Source organism: Amphiprion ocellaris, chromosome 4, assembly GCF_022539595.1.
Source record: "Amphiprion ocellaris isolate individual 3 ecotype Okinawa chromosome 4, ASM2253959v1, whole genome shotgun sequence".
NCBI classification, from domain to species: domain Eukaryota; kingdom Metazoa; phylum Chordata; class Actinopteri; family Pomacentridae; genus Amphiprion; species Amphiprion ocellaris.
The window spans coordinates 30,100,182-30,122,988 of NC_072769.1; the positions used below are offsets into that span (position 1 = coordinate 30,100,182).

At 42.2% G+C, this 22,807-nt stretch overlaps 2 protein-coding genes across 2 annotated transcripts; both read left to right on the plus strand.

Annotated features, from left to right (window-relative positions):
- Positions 1 to 5,052: 5,052 nt before the first annotated feature.
- Positions 5,053 to 7,464, plus strand: LOC111582738 (nuclear factor interleukin-3-regulated protein-like). Its single transcript, XM_023291574.3, has 2 exons — positions 5,053 to 5,232; positions 5,754 to 7,464. Exon 2 carries the CDS (start codon positions 5,814 to 5,816, stop codon positions 6,990 to 6,992), a length of 1,179 nt encoding a protein of 392 aa, XP_023147342.2. The 5' UTR covers positions 5,053 to 5,232; positions 5,754 to 5,813; the 3' UTR covers positions 6,993 to 7,464.
- Positions 7,465 to 13,140: 5,676 nt separating this feature from the next.
- nfil3-5 (nuclear factor, interleukin 3 regulated, member 5) lies at positions 13,141 to 22,566 on the plus strand. The gene is made up of 2 exons (XM_023291576.3): positions 13,141 to 13,592; positions 18,563 to 22,566. Exon 2 carries the CDS (start codon positions 19,115 to 19,117, stop codon positions 20,930 to 20,932), a length of 1,818 nt encoding a protein of 605 aa, XP_023147344.2. The 5' UTR covers positions 13,141 to 13,592; positions 18,563 to 19,114; the 3' UTR covers positions 20,933 to 22,566.
- The last annotated feature ends 241 nt before the right edge of the window (positions 22,567 to 22,807 follow it).

Consider the following 22,807-nt stretch of genomic DNA (forward strand, 5'->3'; position numbering starts at 1 on the left):
TCTAATAGCAATAGAGCTGAAAACTGTCATGCAGCTCCAGCAGAACGCAATGATTCTGTCACAGATAGGAGTGCAGTCTCGGTGGAGTGACCCTGTTTAAAACCAGACTGATACGGGTCATACAGGATGTTTTCAGAGAGGAAAGCAGAGACTTGGTTGAAGACAGTTCCTCAAGTATTTTAGACAGGATGGGCAGGTGAGAAGCTGGTCTGTAGTTTTCGACTTGGGCTGGATCAAGTGGAGGTTTTTTTTTAGTATTTAAGTGACTCGAGCTTGCTTAAATGCAGCAGGAAACACACCTGTAGCACTCCTGTACTCGGCGGAAATGGTGACTCTACATAATATAGATATTTTATTATTCACATTATTTTTTGTGTCCATACTTGTCTCCTGTCTGCTCTATGTAAACACAGCCTGCAGTTCAGTGGAAAGGTCCCTGAATTTTTGTCATGTGACAGATAGTTGCAGCTGAGTCACTAATCGTTTGACAATTGCACCAAGAGGTGCAGATTTTTCTTAATCTATTTTTTTCATAATCTGGTTATTGTAAATTTATTTTTGCCATTTTTTAAGATGAGACATGTAAAATAAAATGATTTTAAGTTTATTGTCCTTTTAGTGTGACTTATTGTCCACTTAATGTGATCTATTCTCCTTTTATTGTGACCTATTGTCCTATATTTTATTGTATGTTTCACTATTATGTTTTTTTGCATACTTTTTGCAGTGTGCTTTTATTGTGACTTACTGTCGTGTGTATCACTGTTATGCATTTTTTTTTTACCTGTCTAGGGACTGCGGACGTAAATTAGCATTGCTGCTACAATCCGGGATATTTACGTCACTGCTGTCTAAATAGACGTTCATTAATGTTCACTGTCCCTACCAAATAAAGAAATACATTTTTAAAAATGGAAAAAGGTCTGCTGTTCTGGTTTTGAACAAAGACTGCTGGGAAATTTAGGGGTTCAGGAAGTTAATCTACAGACAAAATTAATTACATCACAACATGGCTGAACTTCAGACCCTGAGCATAAACATAATTCTAAATCACCGTCAAATTTAAATTAAAGACAAATAAAGATGCAAGTATAAAACGCACATTGTCCCGCTCTAAACATATGCCACACTTTGATTTAATGTATATGGGAAAAACAAAACATTTTTCTTCATAATAGCATCAAATGCCAAGAGGCTGTTTGGGAATATAGGTAAAACATATTTTCTTGTTCACTGCATCTGTGTTCCTACACGCTGCAGGTCACTTAGACTAGAAGTGATAGATACAGCACTGAACCATCCCACTGATTTTATTTCATCTCCACCAATTCAGTGCATTTATGAAGAAATGAGTTTTCATGCTTCCGCACAATATTCATCCACTGCACTGGAAGTCAGTTGGCTTTCAGCAGAATTTCAACTTCTCCGTGACGTTACACACATTGTTGCTTTCCATTTTTGCACAACATTTAAGATCTACAATCCATTGTGCAAAGTGGACACATTATCAGTGAAGCACGTCCAGCGATCAGTGTGCTGCACCAGTGGGGTTATGATTTAACTCTTATTTCCCTGTGGGGCAAATTATTTCATTTTCACAGAAGAGACTACAGAGAAGTCACAAGCAGTTTAAAAAATAAAACTAAAAAATGTCTCCCAAAGCGACATGTAAGTTAGAAATAATGAAACCATAATTTATCTATTAATCCTTAAGTTTAAATCATTGTAAAAAAAAAAAAAAATGCAATTCTCTTACGCATTTTTGAAATACACAAAATATATAAAATAGCAAAAATAGATTGTTTATTTACATGTCTAATGTAAAGTAACAATAAACTGTGAAAAACCATAACAGTTTAGTGTTCTTGATGGAAATTGATTTTTAATTTTTAATTTTTTTTTTACATAAAAGACAATTACAATGCATTTGCAAATTTATTGCAGTTTTAGGAAAAGATCCATTTTATTCAACTATATAAACTCTTGAATTAAAGCTTAAAAATGTAAATACATTTAAAATATATAATTTATGTGTTCGTACCAATTAACAGAAAAATAATGGTTCTGTAATTGAGAGAATATCTCGTTAAACTACAGGTTTACAAATTGAAAGGTACAGTTTTTATTATTCCTCAGATCATTTATCATTATGTATCTTTACATATATTGTATTGTAGGTGATTTAATAGTTATTACATTTGTTCTTTATTAAGCATTTCAAAGAAAAAAAAAGCAGATGATCTCCTGTAATAATTAACCAAGATATTTTTATTTTCATCATGACAAACTAGTGTATTTTTAAAGATAGATAAAAGATTTGTTGGTTTGTTTTTTTGTGCCCCAATTATTATTTTTGTTTGTTTTTCACAGAGTTCCTAAAGCACTAAAAAGATGTCACATGTTGATTTAAACTGGAACCAAGTCAAATAATATAGCCCTGTACTGACATTTTTTGTGTGTGTTTAAAAAAAATTGAATTTTAGGACCAAATCCTGGACACACTAAGAATCACACTGACATGTCTTTGCTGTGTACCTTCATGCTCCAACAGGCTGTTAGCATTTCTGGGAACACTTCAACTGAGAGATAACCTTGAATAGGTGGGAGGTGGGAATCAAAATGTTTCACTTAACCTAATTTGTTGGCAGCACATTCAGCTGAACCTTGGGACAGCAGGCCAGTTTTCTTTCAGAGCTTCACCCTGACCTCATCTGTAAGTCACCACAGCATGTCGTGGCCGTGCACCAACGTGTTCCAACTGGTCAGTCAGGGCCACAGAAGCAAATTCATGCTGACACTGTTGTTGCTAAATGGTCCAGAGAAGACCTGCATGAATTAAATGGGAAGTGTTGTGTTTTCTTTTTAAAAAAGGGAAACCAGTGAGAGCCACACAGAGACAGAGTGATTCCGTGTGCAGGGAGGAAGTATAGCTGTGCAGCAGATCGCTCCGGGAACAATGTTCCTTTTTTCTGTGTAACCTCAGCTGAACTTCCAGCCCAGCACTGTCCTCACATGCTCTCTCTTTGTGTATTACATAACAGCTTGCTCTTCCATTCACACCAGCGTTCCTGGGCATTCGAGAGGCTCACCCTCTGTACAGCCATCTTTACATGCATCATTTATGTGCTCATATAATTTATAGATTAACTCACAGGTGCAGCGACACAACGACCAGCTTCTCTTCTGCTTACACAGTCTGAAAAGAGAGAAAATATACAGCTACATTAAACAACCACTGCATCTGACAATCTGATATTGTGAAAACCATAGAAACATTATCATGGGCTCTTTTTGTGCAGATCTGTGTTTTTTAAAAAACAAATAAACACAAAGAGAGCATGTGCACAACATTAACTATGTACCTTGACCTGCGTTTTATGGGTGTTCACCCACAAAGAGCAAATGAGGACAACTTTAGCCACCATGAGCACCGTCCACACGTTTTTGCAAGCCGGGTGACCAAATCTGACTTGCTGACGTAAAAACTAAAAAAAGCAGTCACAAAACACTCAGTGGATAAAGTGTTAAAAGGCCACAGAGTGACAAAAATCTCAATAAATTTTAACTAATGTCTTTAAATAGTTTTGAGGGTCACATTACCAATCAAAACTACTCAGTTAAATCAAATGAAATGAATGAAAAGGGGGAAAAAGCTGCTTTCACAGATTTCTTTCATGGTTAAATTGTATAAGTGAAGAAACAGTTTAACGTGTCCTCGTTCAGCCGCTGGCCACACAGAATAAACACTTCAAGGTACAACTGTCAAAGTAAATCACTTGTATATTGTAGAGTTGTGTGGGGAATGATTTCTAACCATGATAGCAGCAAATACTACTATATGGAAAGTCATGAAATTTTAGAAGGTCAGTCATGAAGATCACTGACCAACTAAAAATCAGTTAAAACGCATTTGCCGCAGTAATCGGGAGGTACAGAATGAGTTGTACTAATCAGAGCTGCAGTGGTCATCATGATTATGCCACAAAGTGCACCACATTCAAGAAAAAAAATAATTTTTTTAAAGACAAAAAAAAAAAGAGAGAGACAACCCCTGTGGCAAGTATGAGGCACATGCCTATCAGTGGAAACCAGAGCTCCTGTGCCGGATAAATAGATATGTTTGGCTCAGGTAGTGTCCAGAATGTTTGGTGTGAACCTGGTGAGGACCTCCACAATGAATGCATAGTCCTGACAGTGTAGCACAGAGGTAGGACTTTGATTTTAAGATTTTACTGATGACATTTAAAGCTTGTCAGGGTCTGTTCCAAGTAATGAAAATGCTTACCTGATATGAACCAGTTTGCAGGCTTAAATCCTAAGATCCTTATGACTGCTCCAAAGTCTGAAGTCTAAAGGTGACCATGCTTTTGCCATCAGGACCCCTCAACTTTGAACAGCCTTCCTGAGCAGAATCAGTCTTCTTTAAAATCACTTCTTAAAACTTGTATTTATGTACTATGCTATATTGATGTGGTGTCTTTTACTCTGTGTGTTTGTTCTATTAATTTATTTATATTGACACTCAGTATTTTGAATTTTGTATATTTTTCTCAGTTCAGTTTTTGCTTCTTGGGTCTTTTTCTTTCTGTTCGGTCAAACTGTTTCTGAATATCCTGGTCTGTTTTTTGTTTTGTTTTTCCTGTTTGTTGAGGTGCAGTATAAATAAAATTATATTATAAAGCTATTTGAGTGATTTTGCACTTGCCCTGTTGTATACTGTGCTTGTGGCACAGTTGCTGAGGACAGATAGAACAATGTCTTTATTGTAGGTTTGCTCACCAGTTACAATGAATTTTGTTGTCACCTCAGCAGTTAATCATAACCATCTCTTTATCTAAGTGTCACATGGCAGATAAAAGTGTTACTGTGCTCAACGTGTTTATTGCAAGTCACGTGGTGTTTTTATTATATTCTGATTACGTTGAAATATGAGCTTCGTTTCCTTCCTCCTGCCATCACATTTAAATAATTCTGCTTTTGTTTTACGAGCAGTGCGGCTCGTTGCTGTTAATTCTGGTTTGACTCCACCGGCTTCCCGTCGGGAGGAGGGGGAGGACGGGGGAGGAGGACGGGGGTTACCCGGGGTGAGGTTCCGACCCCGGCTGAACCAGGAGCGGTGGGAAGGACCGACACGGAGGTGATGAAGAGTCCGGAGGAGCAGAAACATCCAGATGGTTTCAGGAAGCTTCACGTGTCTCCTGCTCGCCAAAGGTCTCAGCAGCTGCTTGATCTGTGAGTAAAAGCTCTTTTATTTACTGTTGTAGTTAAATAAATGACTTGTTTAAAATATCGGGACCAAATTTATCATCTTCAATAAAGCTATTGTTATTATTTCTTAGGATTTGAAATGAGATGGGAATTAAATGTACTTTAAAGCTATTTAAACAGGCTGATCATGAGGACCTATGGATTTTATTAACATTAAAGTTAAACATTTTAAAATTTTTTGCAGTCATTTTACATCATTTTCTCATCAAATGTACTCTAATAAATACAGAATATGTTCATTTACTTGTTGTAAATCAAGATTTTTCTGGTTTATTGCTGTTAAAATAGTAGATTTAGTGTCAAATATGACAGTTGGCATTGAAAGTCTGCATTGCAACCTTCATTCAGCTATCTTTTATTTTAAATCATTGTTAATTTTTTGTAATTATTTTTAAATCTTTTGTTCAAAACACTTACTCTTTTTTTGCAATCTTGTAAACAAATCCTCACCTCACCATGTGCATTTGTGTTTTTTCACCACTAAGTGGAGCCATTACAGTGCAGTTCATCCAGAGCCTCCAGGCTTCAGTGAGGAGAGTTCGATCATGTCGGATCAGTCTGTGGGTGTAATTATCCAGGAGCAGCCGGTGCCCTCTCTGCTGCCCAAGCGTCAAGGAGCAACCGGTTCCTTCTCTGATGAGGCCGTTTCCGTCCTGAGCTCCACCAGCCAGCTGGCCCGAACCATCCTGGGTCACAGCTTCCCCCTCAAACGTAAAGAGAGCCCTGGCAACGCTGAAACTATGGCTGGCAGCAGCTGTGATGAAGACAGCGCTGGCAGTGCACGCCGCAAACGTGAGTTCATCCCCAATGAAAAGAAAGATGAAGGTTACTGGGACAAGAGGAGGAAGAACAACGAGGCGGCCAAAAGATCCAGAGAGAAGCGGCGAGCGAATGACATGGTTCTGGAGAGGAGGGTTCTGGGTTTGCTGGAGGAGAACGCCCGCCTCAAGGCCGAGGTGCTGGCCCTCAAGCTCCGTTTCGGCTTGATCAAGGATGCATCCGATGTGTCCATCCTGCCACTGTCTGCTCCCCTCTGTGCCCAGTCCAGTACAACACATTACTACCCCAACGATGCACCCTCATACCTCAACACTAAACCAAGCGCCCACCACAACCACCCTCAAAGTCAGGGTGCCGTCAATGGATCGAGGGCGTCCGAGCCTCTGACTGGTCACAGTGCATCTGAGGAGTGCAGCGCCTCCACCTCATGTAGCTCAAACGTTGGCAGCCCGGTGTTTTTTGATGACACACCGATTCCTCAGAGGGAGCTGGTGGACGAGCAGCGCTGTCCAATGGAGGTCAGTGAGAGTCAGTATGTAAACAGACAAGAAGAAGGCTTGAGGAGCCTCCCACATAAGCTCCGTTTCAAAGGCCCAGGAGGCAGCAGTGATGGAGGGGAGATGTCTCCACCGCCCCACAACAGACACAACGGCCTCCCAGTCGCCACAGTGGGTCCAAACATCCAGACCAGACACCAGCAGCAGCCCAGATGGGAAGCTCGGACAGAGAGTCAGGCCCCTTGGTCCAGAGAGGAGGTCTGCGGTGGGCAGCAGTATCAGGGTTCGTCCTCTGGATATTATAATTCCTCCTTTCAGCCGAACTCCAGGGACAACAAGTATTCGACTGAGGACGTCAGTCTCAGGTCGCAGATTGGCTGTTTGTCTCAGGAAGTGGCTCAACTCAAGAGGATCGTCTCTCAGCAGCTGCTCTTTAAGATCACTTAAAAAAAAAAAAAAAAAAAAAAACCTGAGCAGAGGGGGGTTAAAAGCCAGACTGAAGCTAACATCAAACTCATGACCTGCTCAGCTCCACAGTGCAGGAAGGCACCAGTGTGAGCAGATACCTCTGATAAAACAAACTTAATTAACAGCGACTATTTCTCCTTTTGCCCTTATGATGAACAACAACAACAACACATTTAATAACCTGAAAGTGTTTTCCGTCTGAGTCATGGCATGTTCCTGGGATTGTGTTGATTTCAGTGTATTTGAAAGATGCTGTGCAATTCTTGACTAAACAGGTCGATCAGAAACACTGGAAGGGGATGTTAGATGGTGTAAAGCAAAGCATGATTCATCTGTAACACAATTGTGAAGATTAGCACCTTTCTTCACGTCTTCATTGAAGCAACTTACATTTGCTTGTTGTATAACATTAAATATGTGATAAACATGATTAAAATGACTTTTTGGTGTGCACTGTCTCTCTATCTGCTTCATCTTATGACAGCATCTTACATAGAGGCCTCTATCATTGTCACTGTTCATAAGTGCATTTAAAAAAAAAAAATCTGCTTTATGTAAAAGACTGGAAAAGTCTTGACAAGAAATTGGCATCGAAAAGTAAGATCCAACAAATTTGCTTAATATTAATTTGTGCAGACAACCACTAGAGCATTCCACCTTCAGGTGAAAGAAATAAGATTAATTCAGTTAAAACAAATTAAATAGCTCCTGACAAACATATAATCAGTGTGACATATATACCAGCATTCCTCTCAACATATGTGACCTGGTACACAGTGGTGGATCTTCCGTGCTGATTGGCCACCCTGTGTGGCCCCCCACCACCCCCAAATTTTCATTGGAAATTTACATTACTGAAATTACACATAACACACATATGGCCATATCCGCTGAGTAACGTCACGTACAGCTGGTTTGTAATTCACACTGATTTTGTGAAGATCGAGAGTCAGTATGAGTCACTGTCAGCCCCTGCTGGAAGAATAAATTAATAATATTTCACCTGAAGACACAGTTTCTTTTTGCCATGGTTGTTTGCACTATAGACACGGCAAAAAAATAGTCAAATAACTGGCAAACAAAAAATACATACAGCCACAGGTGTGATGATACGACTATGAAGCTGATCATCGACCTGTGGCCTAATGTGCTCTGATACCAAGTACACTTATGAGCAACCTTATGCTCCAACATGGTGTTTGTTATGGCCAGTCCCTGACAAGCACAGAAGTCCAATAACAAAACACAACTTGGGTTCAGATCGGGCAGACCGTTCCTCCCAATCACACCCCTCCAGGATTCTCCATCGTTGCCCACTCTGGACGAGGTGACGGCTTTCCTTTTCTTTGCTGTCGTCAGGGTTTTCTGAATGGCTCTATGTCTGGTCCCTCCCCCAGGACTAATTTGCCTAGAGAGACCCTACCAGGGGCTATTGCCCCTGACAACATAGCTCCCAGGATCACAGGGACACTCAGACCCCTCCACTGCGATAAGGTGGTGATTCACTGGGAGATATTTATGGAAAATCACTGTAATTTTACACTCTTTTCCATACAGTTTAACAGAAAACTACCGTTAGATTTTAAAATTGTGATTTTTTTTTACAGTGTAATATCAAATTAGGCTCTTGGATCTTGTCTTTTTTTGTAACTTTTCTACCCTCCTAACTACAGAGCATCTGTCAGATCAGCCATCAGATATATGTAGCACCTCCTACTTCCCTTGTAAACCGTGAAAAAATTGGGATAGATTTTACTATAAATTTAATTCAACTTAATTCAAAACATGATTCTGCGCTGTCAAAACAGATGTTTATCCTCAACTAAAGAAATTAACTCAACAGTCTGAATCAATCTTTTCAGCTGTGACAGTTTCTAATGATACAGATACAGTTGTTGAGTTACTGAAGAAGTGTAGGCATTTGTAACTGTATTTTACATGACATCAGTGTGCAGAAAGCAGATGAAACACTGCAGTGTTAGAAATTCACTGTGCAAGAGTGGGAATGTCAGAAGTTTCTCTTTCAGATGAACTGATAATTAGCTTGAATTTCATTTACGGTCTTCGCTCCTTTAACAAATGCTATGAAACAGTAACCATCCCAGCAGAAAGTGCTCTCCTGCAGGGAGCTGAGGTTACTCAGTTAGAGGGGCTGGTGAGGTGCAGGACGGTGCCAGGGAGAGAGGGGTGAATGCAGGGAGAGGAGAGAGACTCCGCATGAGTCATTCATCACATCAGCAGTGGAAAAGCTATTTTTAGCCTCGGAGCAGCTGCAGCAGAGACTGATTGGCCCATGTGGAAGTGAAGGATACACGTTCAGAATACATTAACAACTGGAGACAACACAAATTTGCTCCCAGACACTAGAAATGGTTGTGAATTGGACTCCGACAATCGCGAGAAGCCAGAAAGCAGCACTGAGCTATTATCTGTGAATGTAATTTAATGCCATTATCTCGGATATTTCCATCTTCAGTGGTTTTCTGTTAACACCAGGTGGCGCCAGTTGTTTTTTAACCACATGGACCAGTGAGTCATTCATTCATTCATAGCAGTGTTACTAGAGGTTGTCTCCTCCATTGTGTTTACTACAGTGCCACATGCTTCACACGCGGAATATGCAAAGATCTGATTTTATATTGGAAGCAGAGCTTTAATCAACAATTTTATGCATAAAGCGCAAACATGAGGAGGGAGCTTGAAAGCTGCATCTCCATGACCTCAACAGAGGCATTTTACTGCTAAACCAAGAGGTCAAACAGATCTGTGCTGCTGCTGCAGAGATCAATTCTTTAGCTCCTCTCTGTTCACCACAACATCATGCACATCTTTTGTCTGTGATCAGCCTCCATCCAGCCCAGTCTGTAACCCCCCTCTCGTGCCATAAGCCATGTTAGGCGGAGCGAAAGCCTTTTGGTTGCTAGGCAGGCACCACCACACCACAGTTGCCAAGGGAATGCCTGCATGCGGAGGCAGCTGGAGAAATGGCGGAGTGTTGATTGGGGGGGTTGGTGGTTCTAGCAGAGGACTGGTGGGGGGAGGAGCCAGACAAGTTCAAGGCCGCTGCTTTCCTCAATATGGTGATGGTGGTGATGATGGTGGAGGATGTGTGTGTGTGTGTGTGTGTGTGTGTGTGTGTGTGTGTGTGTGTGTGTGTGTGTGTGTGTGTGTGTGTGTGTGTGTGTGTGTGTGTTTGGTGAATTGGCACGTGTGTGTGGCTTCAGACAAAGCAGGGGGAAGGGATGCGAGTGTGAAAGTGGGGTGGATGTGGATGTGTGCCTGATATGAAGCAGGGCTGACGTAAGTGCTCAGAAAATATGGTGGTGATGAGAACAACGGGCTTTGTGGGATAATAGAAAAGCTCCTGTAAGCAGATTCAATTTCCTGCATAGATAAAGAAAACTATGGTAGAAACAATGGTGCATTTATTTGTAATAATTTAATCCTGTGTTACTAAATCTTATCCAGTTTTTAGGAATAATTAGCACAAAAGAGGACACTGAGATGTGTGAAATTTTTGATAAGCAGCAACATAAAAAAAAAGCAAATCAAATTGTTTTTACAGTAACACTTATTTCCCTTCATGTGTTTGAGATCTGCCAACAGCAAATATATTTTCCCATAGTACAATAATGTGCATTACAACATATGTAGCATTTGAATAAGTGGGTTGGTGAGGCCATTTATGCAAATTATACTGCTCAATAAAATGTACCTTTCATGTATCTGCAGTTAAAAGTCCTTCTAAATGACGTCCATCTGTATCACGTTTTTACTGAGACACGGTTTCTGCCACACATGAAGGATGAAGCTCTAAAAATTATTCTGTTAAAAAAATAAAGGGCAGCTATGGTGCCAGAAAAAAATACATTAAAAAAATCGAAATAATAATGCTAAAAATTGTTAAAATAATAGCAACTATCTGTAAAATAATATTTTTTTGCTGATTTAAAAATCATTAAAATTGTGTAATTTTAGGGTCAAACACTGAAAGTGAACAAATTACTGTTTGTAAAAGTAGACATTTTTACATGGACAATATTTATGGTTTTAGTCTGTAGAATTTACAGGTAAATTAATATTTTATGTCTGTGATTTCATCAGGTTTTATCTACAATTTAACTTGCAGGGAAAATCTGTAAAAACAATAGTGAATTCTTGAAAACATTACAATTAAAAACTTTTTGCAGTGTAGCTTAAAGAACTCATTTCCACTGATATCTTTTTTATGCAAAAATGCAGCTACATTCTCACAAAAATGTTTTTGCTTAAGAAAAGGATTTATTTATGTTTATGTGTTTTTAGATGATGCAGGTTGTGAAGAAGAATCAAATTCACTGCAGCAAAACAGTTGCACCACAAAATATTACAGAACAAGAGCAGACTTGTAACTTGCACTTTTACACGCAAGGTTTTTACATTTAATAAAGTCATAAAGCGCACATTGAAGTAAATAGACACACAATCCTTTAGGCTGTTGGAAGCAGGTCAAGTCTCTAATTGCAGTTGTGAAACTCCTAAATTCCTAATCCATAAAGCAAATAAATGGAGAAGTAAAAGCTATAATCCTTCTCTTTATAAAGCAGTGCAACAAAAGGTGATACTCAAATAATAAAAGGACCCGAAAATGACACAATATTTGAGTAAAAATATCTTTTGAAAGCTCTCCTGCTTTCAAGCTTTCAGCCTGTGCTGTTACTGAGTGAGACATTGACCTCTGAGAGAAGAAAGTTCACCAGCTGCTGTTGATAAAATTACACTTAATCCATCGCTTCCTCTTTGTAGGTATTTATTGCAATTTCATACATTTTCAGATCTATATTGCTCTTAATCTCTGCAGTTGCTTTGATCTTCCTTTCTATTTATTGGAGAAATTAACACTATGACATTTTTGTTTTCACTTATCAACTGTGTGACTTTATGTAGCAGCAAATGACACATTTTCAATCTAGAGCACAATGAAAAGAGACAATTAAACAAAAGGCTTAGAGTTGAAAACACACAATTGAATTAATTTATCCAAATCAAGTGTACAAGAACCATTAATCCTACTGGTTTAAGTTAGATCTACGTAAATCATTTGATTCCTCTAAAATGAGCTTTGCTGGAATCTAATGTTCATGAAAGTCAGCTTGACGTTTGCAGATTTTCCAACACAAGTATTGTTTTATATTACATTTCTTGTTCTTTCCTTTACATTTTCTGAAGATGCAGCAGAAGAGCTCAGAGATGTGGAACACACGGTGCTCAGGGAGTAGGAAACCTAATTTTCACCTCTTTTTTGCAACAAAATGTAATTTCAAGTTAACCCTCCTGTTATGTTGTCGCTCAAACTGACCCATTTAAACTAAAATAAACATTTTTTTTTTTATTGTTAAAAGCACCTCTTCGGTATGAAATTTCTTCTGCTTGGCTTGATAAATGAAAAATTAAAATGGTTAATTTCACACATTCACCTTCAATGTCATGTAAAACTATTGTATTTTATATGTAGGTTTTCCTGTGTACATTAGAAAAGTTTTAACATGCATTTTTTAAGGAAAAACAAGGGAATTATGCTCATTGAACCATGATCTGTGAGAAGTAAAGAAAACAGTCACACTAAATATTAGAATATAACAGAATATTGATATAAGTGGTTAGTAATTGAGTTGATAATGAGATATAAACAATGTTTCTTGGGATTTTTTTTGGTTTCTGACATTTTTGATAATTAACTTAGTGCTGCTCCTGAGAAACGAACCTAACAGGATGGTTAATAGAATCCACTTAAGGAAACTGCATTTGCAAAAATTAAAAAAAGGAACTGCACTTTTTAAAATGCACTTTTTATAGTGTACACCATGAATCAAGTCTCTATAACATCCTCCACTCTCCACAAAAGGACGCGCAGGATCCCAAAGTGGCATCCAGGGGCCAAAGAGAAATGCCCCTCCGAGGAAATGTGAGAATTAATTTTTGTATCTTTGCTCTATTACCTTCAAAGCAGCAACCTGAGAGAACACGCAGACTAATAAACAGCAGTGGAGGACTGTGTAACAGGTCGTGCTGTTGCTGGAGCTCTTCATAACGCGCTATTCGTGCCCTGGTTATAAAGTCAAACCCTCCCGTAAAGGAGACGCTGTTACGTGGAAGCTGTGGAGAAAAAAAAACAGATCTAAAAGGTTAATGACACCCGGAGAGAGAGAGAGAGATTGTCGAGCGGGGACACAGCGGACAAAAACGTGACTAGGCAGCCCTAAGAGCTGTTATGCAACCGCTGACCTACTAACACATATTTCCAGAGAGGGAGCCGGAGAAACTGGAGCAAAGTGTCCGGCAGCGCACAACACGCAGGCAGCCCGAGCCAAGAGACGGAAGCAGCATCCAGAACGACCCGCTGACTGACCGAGAGAGACGCCGAGAAAAGGGAGAAGAAAGTTCACTTTAAAGAGGGGGAGCTTTCTGCTTTATTTAAAAACATAAAACACATAAGAAGATTGGAGACGAGGGAAGGAGGAACCGGGAGCGAGACAGCTTTTGTGTCGGGGAAGCCTGAGTCGTTTTTTCCTCCTCCTCCTCCTCCAGGACGCGGAAAAGGTACGTTCGGGATCTGTGGTTTTGCTTGTTTGTTTATGATGTGCTATTTGTACCTCTGAATCTATCCTCTAAAATGATAAATAAAGCGCTTTGTGCTCGCGTGTGCGCGTTTGGAGCGGAGGACGTGATGCTCGTGGCCGGTTATTGTTCACATGGCGACTGTCGGATCCGCCGGCAGATTCCCTCCTTCCTGCGCCCCTCCGTGACTTTGAAACGTTTGCGGCTCTTTTTTGTTCGCATTTGCCACTTTGTAACCGGCTCGTGCCGTTATTTCGCCGTTTCTTTCACTCGCACTGAACGCATACCGACCCGGGAAAACGTGTCTTTACGCACACGTTATGCGCTTCAATGTCAAGGCGAGGTAATTTCCCCCCTCATGGTGGTGTTTTCCAGGGATAGTGGGGGTGCAGCTGCTGCGCTCAGGTTGTGTTGTCTGGTTTAATGCAGACGCAGACACGCAGACACACACACACACACACACACACACACACACACACACACACACACACACACACACACACACACACACACACAGACACACACAATGCTATAGGAGCAGCTGCACGTGGCATCCTGCAGATCTTGTGTTTTACGAGGTCGTTGGGTCACTTTTACATGCTGAGATGTGAATTCCGTGGCTGCAAGATGCTGCAAACATGATCTGGAGTAAATCGGTATTTAATTCTTGTAAAACGTATGGGAAAAAAAGTCAATTGTGTGCAAAAAATAAGATTATTATTGTGCCAAAGAGCAACCTGTCTTAAATGAACTCATCTTTTTTATGCTTTAATCGCTTCGCTATCTGATCATAAATGCTCAAGTTCACTGGAGACAAACATTTCTGCTTGAAACTGATCTGCTGGGTGATTAATTTTCACTGTAAAGGTGTGTTAAGTAAAGCACAGAGTGTTGCTTTGAGGGAGTTGGAGGGGATGACATAACCGGCACACAGCAGGGAGAAGCAATAAACAGCAGCTCCCTCCTGGGACACAGAGGCCTGTAATTGATTCCCGTTCACACCCTGCACCCCTCGTACAAATTCTAATGTCTAAATCAGATATTTAGTAACAATCCGAGATGCTTTCTTCAGTGATGTAACAAAGCTGCTGCTCAGTGTCTGCCAGCTATTTTTAACTCCACAAAAGAGAACGTGGAGCAGAAAGGAAGCAGGACAAAGCAGATGTAATACTCTTGGTTTTTGTCTGGTTTGTCTCCTCAAACTCCCAGCAGCGTCTTAGCGTGACTTTGCTGTAAAATCAGAACAACAAGTGAAAATCCAGGATGTGATGCAATGCATGGAAACCCCTGTCTGGCGAAGGCGGTTCTGGTGAGTCTGCCTTCGCTGCCAGCTGGTCTGGTTTCAGAGTTGCCTGCGTTGCTCCGTCCCAGCCGGCTCTCCGAATATAGGTCAAACCTGTATCTGGGTGAGGCGGCTGATGAGGTATACAGGGCACAACGTAGACTACTTTAACCACACTGTGTGTTGATCTGAGTAGTACAAGACTACAGATTCCCCAAAGACTAAACTAAGTTCAACTGTTAATCCAAGTTTTTCTTTTTCTGGCATCTCTTAATCAGCAGTTTAGTTGTATTTTTGGCTCCTGGTGACTGGCAAATCTGATGACTGTAAATAGCTAAAACCTTTAAAACTGCATAAATTCCACAAGAAAGAGAAATAATTGATTCCCTCTCAACCAGATTTTTAATCTTAACTTCCAGGTAAGCGTGTTTTTTAGTCACGCGTTACTTTAGGTTACTGTTAAGTGGCACAGAAACACTCAGGTCTCGGTGTCTGACCTGGAACGTCTGGATTTGTGTCTCCTAGTTTTGTTTGACACAAAGCCGTGGGGCAAAATGGAGGCTCCTAGCCGGGGCCCTCCACGTGTGTGGTGTTGGATCATTTCAAAGATGGAGGAGGGGAAGAGGATGCCATGCGTTTCACTCACACTTGCCTCAGAGCAGGTCAAAGGTGGAGCATTCCTCCCCGACCAGCAAGTGCCTGTGAACTACTTAGGAGTTGTGTGTTTTTATCTCAGCTAAGAAAAAAGGAAACACAGAAGAACAAGCTGCTCAGAGGAGCTGCGGTGAATCATTTTCTTTAATGGGGGAATTAGCCTGTGCACAAAGAGCCAGTTACTCAGTGTACCGGGATCTCTTTACTTACTAGCATTAGTCTTGGCTTTTTATGTCAGAGCACAACATGGACAGAGAGGACAGTGAAAAGGGGAGACTGGAGGGCATTAAGAGCCAGTAACCTGCAGCTTGTGCTACTATGTGATATGCATGTGTTACACAAGCTTTGCTCCACAACAAGAGAGATTCAGAGCACGTACGCTACGAGCAACAACAGCAGCCCCTCCCCATGCAATCCAGAGCCGGTTATGTGATTTTGGCTGCAGAGAAGGGTGTGTGCTCTGACGTCAATGCCACATCCAGATCCCTCACTATCATTTTTCATTTGCCACTGATTCATATTGTTATGCGCCACATTAAGGCGTCCTGGGCGTTTCTAGAGCGGACAGGAATTAATGTTGCATGAAAATCGCCGGGGCTTTCATAATCTGAATTTTAGGCAGATGACGTTATTCAAGTGTGTCTCTCTTGTATTCCTTCCCGCTGCAGATTCTGTAAAATTCCTCTCATGTCCACCAACCGAATTCCTCCCGTTACCCCCCCCCCGCCGCTGCCTGCTTCCTCCCTCCCTCACCCTCTTTCTGTCGCTCTATTTTTAGAGTGCACTCTAATACTCTCTTTCCCTCCCCTGCCCTCCCTCCCTTGCAGTCCCACTGACCTATTTTATGGCGCACCGTCAAAGACAGGAGGAGTGTTTACTGCTTAGCGTCGTTTCTAGGTCAGTGGGACAGCACAGACGTATGCGTGCTTCCTTTTCTGCCCGCCTTTTGTTTTGCACCCTACTCTCTCTGCATGTCTTTATGAAAATTGTTCGGGGTTGGAGGGAGAGAGAGAAGGAGGGGGTGACCCTTACATTTTTCCACATCTGTCGGTGGTTTGTTTTTAAATCCTTTTCTGTGAGCTGAAGCTTTACATGAGTCCTTTAAGAAGAAGAAGAAGAAGAAGTAAACAAGAGATGGTATCAAAAATATTTAAAAAAAACCTGAAGTAGCCTGCAGAATATCTAAACCTCGCCCCTGAGTTGCAACACAACAGCCGTTGCTAAATAAATGGTTAATTAATTTAAGCAGTTTTCAAGCTGTTTCAAGGTCACAGTTTTGAATGTAAGATTATGTAACAAGGTCACTGACTCTGGAGATAAGCAGAGAAATGTGCTCCGCTGAAGACATGCACTAGATTGCAATGGTATGTGGCATTGAGTTGTTGCAGCAAAGCAAGTGGTTCGTGTTGTTGGAACAAATCTGGTTTTGTTGAACCAGCAAACTTTTGTTCTACTCTCTCAGAGACTTTAGCGTGTGCTTGCTCTCTTGCCATCGCTGTTTGAATAACAGGAAGAGTTTGGTCTTTGCACTGCATCTGGTCTCATTGTCAAGGCTTCACCTTTGCAAGAATTTTTGAAAACAGAGCTCTCAGTTATTTTTTATTAAAAGCAGGCCACAAATAGGACTGTCTGCAGTAACAGATGTGTAGTATACAATGTTAAAAACAACTTTTGCACCAGTTTTGCATGAAGCATGGAGTCAAAAAGTTAGAATATTCCAATTATTGCTGCTTAAGAAAAACCCATAACACAATGAAAATATGTTGTTTCCACAGACAAGTCAGTTTCCATTAAGCTGTAATTATGCTTCACTGAATCCAGTTTCCGTTGTTTGAAATCACATGCCACGAAAATACCACAACATTTAGAGAGCAACGGGGCTAATAAAAGCCTTTCTAATGCTAAAAGGTCATATTTGTGCTCTGCGTAATTCCAGCGCCACAAATGAAAAGCAACACCAGAGTCATTGTTGCCCAGAAGCACAGTGGCCTAGATTATTTCACTGGCTCTGTGTGTCGCAAAAAAAGATGTTTTCATGTTTGTAAGGAACTCCAGGGCTCTGTGTAATGATGTGTTGTTAATTAATGCATATAAACTGTGTAATGCTGCGCAGCCAGAGTGCAGCAAAAAGGAATCGGGGGAGCTAAAACAAGAGATTATTACATAACGCCGGACCGCTGTCAACATCGCTGCGTTTGGCATTGTTTTTGACTTTGTGATGTAAGACGTGCTCTGAGGGTAAGGCTTCCTGTTGGGCGGCGATGTAGACACTGCACAAGGAAATTCAGCCACTTGCGGTGTTGTGTAATTTCAGACAGTGCAAAGGCCAGCAGAGAAACTGAGACATCTCTGGGCTGTGACAGAGCCAAACACAGTCTCATTTAAAAGCAGAAATTAGAATTCTTGGCGCTTTGGGAAAACAAACACGACGTTTCAAGATGAGCGGTGAAACGTCTTCAAAGACCTAAAAGTGACCATGACATGGAGAAATTCAATTTGTCTCATCATGCATTAAACTGCAGTAATGTGGAGTTAAATCGATCATACGCTAAATCTATCCTCTCCACCCTCCCCTCATCTCTGAATGTGTCAGTCTCTGCAGAGCTGGCATCAGGTCAGCCTGCCTCAGTCATTGCAATGTGACAGAGCTCTGTCTTACACAAGAGCTCTGCAGTCACAGCATCACCAGCAGCACGTCCACATGTTTAGTCCCAGCCACAACCCTTGTTTCTACTTGTCTTTGCTGCTCAGACTCTGCATCCAGCCTCCTTTTCTATCTGGAAACACAGACAAGAAACGCAAACAGTGGGGGTTACGTCATAGATTTTTTTTGGTACAGACTCTGCATTGATCTGTAGACGTTACGCCACAGCGAAGCTTTGCCTTACAGCTCATAAATCTATTTGGACTTGACTTAAATGTAAATGTATGACACAATGAACTGCAGTGATTTTACAGCTAATCTAACTGTCTCCTCCTCTGTGCCCCTCCCTCCTCCTCTCTCTGACTGTCTCAGTAACCCAGTTAATGGTCAACAAACAGCGGCGCTGAGGCTGGATCCACAAGGAGCCCGAAGTAGACGGACTGACCTACATCCCGTTTAAGACACTGAGAGAAGCAGGGCAGCAGCCTGACAGCCATCACAGCTCTGCTAAAGATTGAAGAAGACAGTGGTAAACTCAAAGTCACCTCCAGTGAGACTCCAGAAACTGCTACAAACTAGACAGCTGGAAGATTTGTCGCTCAAAACTCAAACTTGCTTCTTTTTTTTTAGTTCCTTGTTCGGAACACTATTTCAATGTCTGAGGTTTTTGTGGAATTCCACCTCTTTTTAATCTTCCTGGCTAATTTGGACACTTGAACGTTTGACTCTTGAACTCTAAGTAACAGAAATCAATGAGGCTATCTCTTCGAGGAGCACAAATACCTCATCCAGAAGTTTTCGCCGATCCTGCGACATAATTCAAACATCTTAGGAACAGAACATAAGGTTAATATCGTTTTACATCTTTTCCCTTCCCCCTTTGCCCTTTGCTAGAGTCACACTCTGGCCCCCAGCTGGGAAAAAATGGAAAGTCTCAGCCTACACATCCCATCCACCAGCAACAAAAATGCCATGGAGGTCGACTCGTTTTCCCCCTACAGTGAGGGCCTCCACTCCCCCATTCCTGAAAATGAAGGACGGGTCAGTCGCCAGGGTAAAGGCAGCAAGCCTACAGTGACCTCCCGTCGCAAGCGAGAGTTCATTTCTGATGAGAAGAAAGATGCTTCCTATTGGGAAAAACGGAGGAAGAACAATGAAGCTGCCAAGCGCTCAAGGGAAAAGCGTCGCCTCAATGACATGGTGTTAGAGAACCGCGTCATGGCGCTGAACGAGGAGAACGTTCGTCTGAAGACGGAGCTTCTTCAGCTCAAGCTGCGCTTTGGCCTCATCAGCACAGCCTCCTACATGGAGAAAAGTCAGCAGATCTCCAACAGTGCTGCTGACAGCAACACTGGTAGCAGCGGGAGCAGCACCAACGGCACCCCAAACAGTAACGCCTACCTCTCAAGCAGTGGCTACTCCAGTGCGTCCCAGGTGATGCTGAATTCTGACTCATCGGAAACTGAACAGTCGAGCCGTGGCGAGCGTCACTCCACGCTCCACAAGTACTCTCCACGGGGGTCCGTGTCTGACATGTCTGACGGCTCCTCCAGAGACAGCCCTGAACCGATGGGCTACAGCATAAAGAAGGAGCCCTCAAGCATGGAGATGGCTGGACTGGAAGGCAGCAGGATCCCCAACGAGATGCCAAGTGGGGCTTACCATGGCAACCACACTGCTCTGGTTTCTTCTCACCAGCAATGCGCCCCTTTGGCTGAAAGTGCTATGGACTACCAGCATCACCAGCAGCAGCAGCAGCAGCAGCACCACATGGAGGCCTCTGGCTCTGCTCCTCAGGCCAAGTCTGCACAGAGGAGCGTCATCTTGTATCGCTCCAGCAGCGGCTGTTACCCCATGGACAGCCAGCGGCCAGAGGAGCAGCAGACCCAGCAGAGCAGACTGCCTCAGCACACACTGACCTCCAAGTTCTCCGACTGCTCGGTGACCATCACAGAGGTCGCTGAGAAACTGGAGAGAACGAAGACCTTGGACTCGCCGCAGTATGAATACACCAATGGTCATGCAGAGTCAGCAGAGGAGCTGCAGCAAAGATACGATCGACAACAGCGTGACCATCACTGCAGCTACCAGGGTCAGGAAAGCAGTCTGCAGCACACTGAAAGCCACCACAACCCCTTCGCCCCAGATCTGATCCACAACAACGAGGAGGGCAAGTCCTCCTTCGTACAGCACAACGGCTACCTCAACACACTGGATGAAGAGCCCCCCGTGCTCACCTATGAGGGAGGCCCCCGAGCCGATGGCTTCTATCAGGAGAACTCCTCTGCTAAAGACACTTCCTCGAGTGACGGAGACCCCCGAAGCTCTGATAAGGAGGGCTCCACGGACGACGAGTCGCCCTCCTCGTCCTCCTCAGACATCAGCAGCTACCACCAGAAGACGGAGGAGGCTGCCGGTTTGCACGGCGAGTGCCAAGCCGAGGTCAAAGCCACTGCCCTGCCCCACAAGCTTCGGCTCAAATACAGAGCTCTGTCCAATGGGGCGGCTGGAGCTCAGCTGGAGGGGATGGTCAGCACCTCCATGTCCCCTTCTCCCACTTTGCCCCAGCACCCTTACTTAGCTCTGCCCAGCAACCCTCCCAGCGGCCAGGCCAATGAGGAGAGTAAAGATGTGGAGAATGAGACTGAGTATGCGGAGGTGAACGAGATGCCGGAGGCTAAAAAGGAGGGTAAAAAGGGATCCAGCAGCGGGAGGGGTGGGCGCAATAAGAGGCGAGAGTAAGGACAAATAGAAGCAGCTTGAGCATTTTCCCTGTCACCTCCTTGTTGTCTGCAGCCAACAGACAACCTCGACTCATGTTGGCATCTTGCAAGACAGAAAAGGAACTGGTGATCTGTGTGAGGAGTAGTTAAGATGTGATTTCACCATCTAATTTCACTGTGTCACCTGTACCCCCTTCCTTTACTCTCCTACCTCCCACCGATCTCTCCACTTCAAGTAATAGATTAACGAGGGATGCGGCAGAATGAAACTCTCCAGAGCTGGAGTTTGGGATATTCCCCTTGTGGAAAATTCAAACATGATTCAATTATTGTAAACTGCCTTAGTGGCTGGCCAGTGTTTATTGTGGCATTATGGGAACATTCCTTTAACCAAAGACACACATCCTTCCTTTGCAATCTCCCTTTTTTTGGCAGAGAGTTACATTCTTCCTCCCTCTCTTCCCTCTTATTCCTCCCCCCTTCACCCTCTGAACCATCTGCACATGAGTCCCCCTTCACTCTTGAAGCACTTAGATTGTATATTACTGTGACATATAAATTTGCATATATGGAATATATATTTTATGAAGAAAAATGTGGCAAAAACAATAAAAATAAAGCAGTGGGCAGTTGTAGACTTTAAAGTAACCAGTTTGTTGTTTGAGACACCTTGTAAAGTCCTTTGTCTAGAAAATGCCTCAAAGATTTTCTTTTACTAAAAGTGTGAGCCACAACTTGTAAAAAAAAAAAAACAACAACAGATTTTGTTTTTCAAACTTATTGTTCGGATCAGCGTCCTCGTTCAGACGATCTGAGCTCTTTGACGCTCAAAGCTGTCAAAACAGTCAAGGCCAGTTATCTGCATATCAGTCAAGGCTATGCAGTCACACATTGCTGCTGGCGAAACTTGACAAGCACAAGGCGAGCCTTGTTTGCCATCCATTCGACAAAAATCAATACTTCATTTCAAGGACAAAATTTGTCTAACAAATGAAACAGCTCTTCAGTCTCAACCAGCAAAGCTGCTCTCTCTCTCTTCATAAGGTGCCTCTTTCTTGTGTTGTTCCTCGTCCCCACGTCGGCCAACGTCTTAACAAGCCCACTCACCTCCGCACTGAGTTGTTTTAGCTCCAGTAGCTGCAGTAGATCATACAGTATGTACAAGTTTAACTGTTTCACTTCCTGGTGCCTGCCTCTGGCCACTATGTATAAATGTAAAGTTGTCTCTCTATCTCTTGTATACTGCTGTCATTATTTTATTATTATTTTATTAATATTGTTATTTTCTATTGTATTCGGTTATTATTTTGGCTACTATTATTATTATCATCATGTGTAATTTTCTGTCATCCACTTGTGTCATTTTGCTCTTTGCTCTTCCTGGTTGTGCTGTGTATTTACCCATGCTACCCTTTGCCCCAGTTACCATTTGTAATCTGTGTTACTGTATAACCTTTGTTGTTTGCCGAACAGCTTTCCGGCAATGACAAAAAAAAAAGAAGAAAAAAAAAATCTAATAAGGCTTGTCCAGAAGTGATTATGTATTACTATACTTCACGTGAATATGCAAATGGTTAAAAAAAAAAAAAAAACACTCATTTTTGATTGTGAAAGATTCAAAATGGGGAAAAAATAAAAAGGTTGTTGAATTTATGTACTTGTCTTTGGAACTTTTTGAGTCCCTCTGAGGGAGTGCATCATGAAAAGGACATAAGCTCACATCCAGAGCAGCTGAGGCTGATTCACAGACAGGAACATCCCAGTCTGCCAGCAAAGCTCGGTGTGACTGGACACAGCCAGAAAAACTTCACTGATTCACCATGTCACCACTTCATACCGCCTGCTGGCAAACACTCACTGAAATGGAGCAAATGAACAACACACTGACTGTGGC

What these genes read in the sequence shown, in the direction of transcription:
- LOC111582738 (XM_023291574.3), top strand. Translation starts at nt 5,814, where the DNA reads ATGTCGGATCAGTCTGTGGGTGTAATTATCCAGGAGCAGCCGGTGCCC.
- nfil3-5 (XM_023291576.3), top strand. Translation starts at nt 19,115, where the DNA reads ATGGAAAGTCTCAGCCTACACATCCCATCCACCAGCAACAAAAATGCC.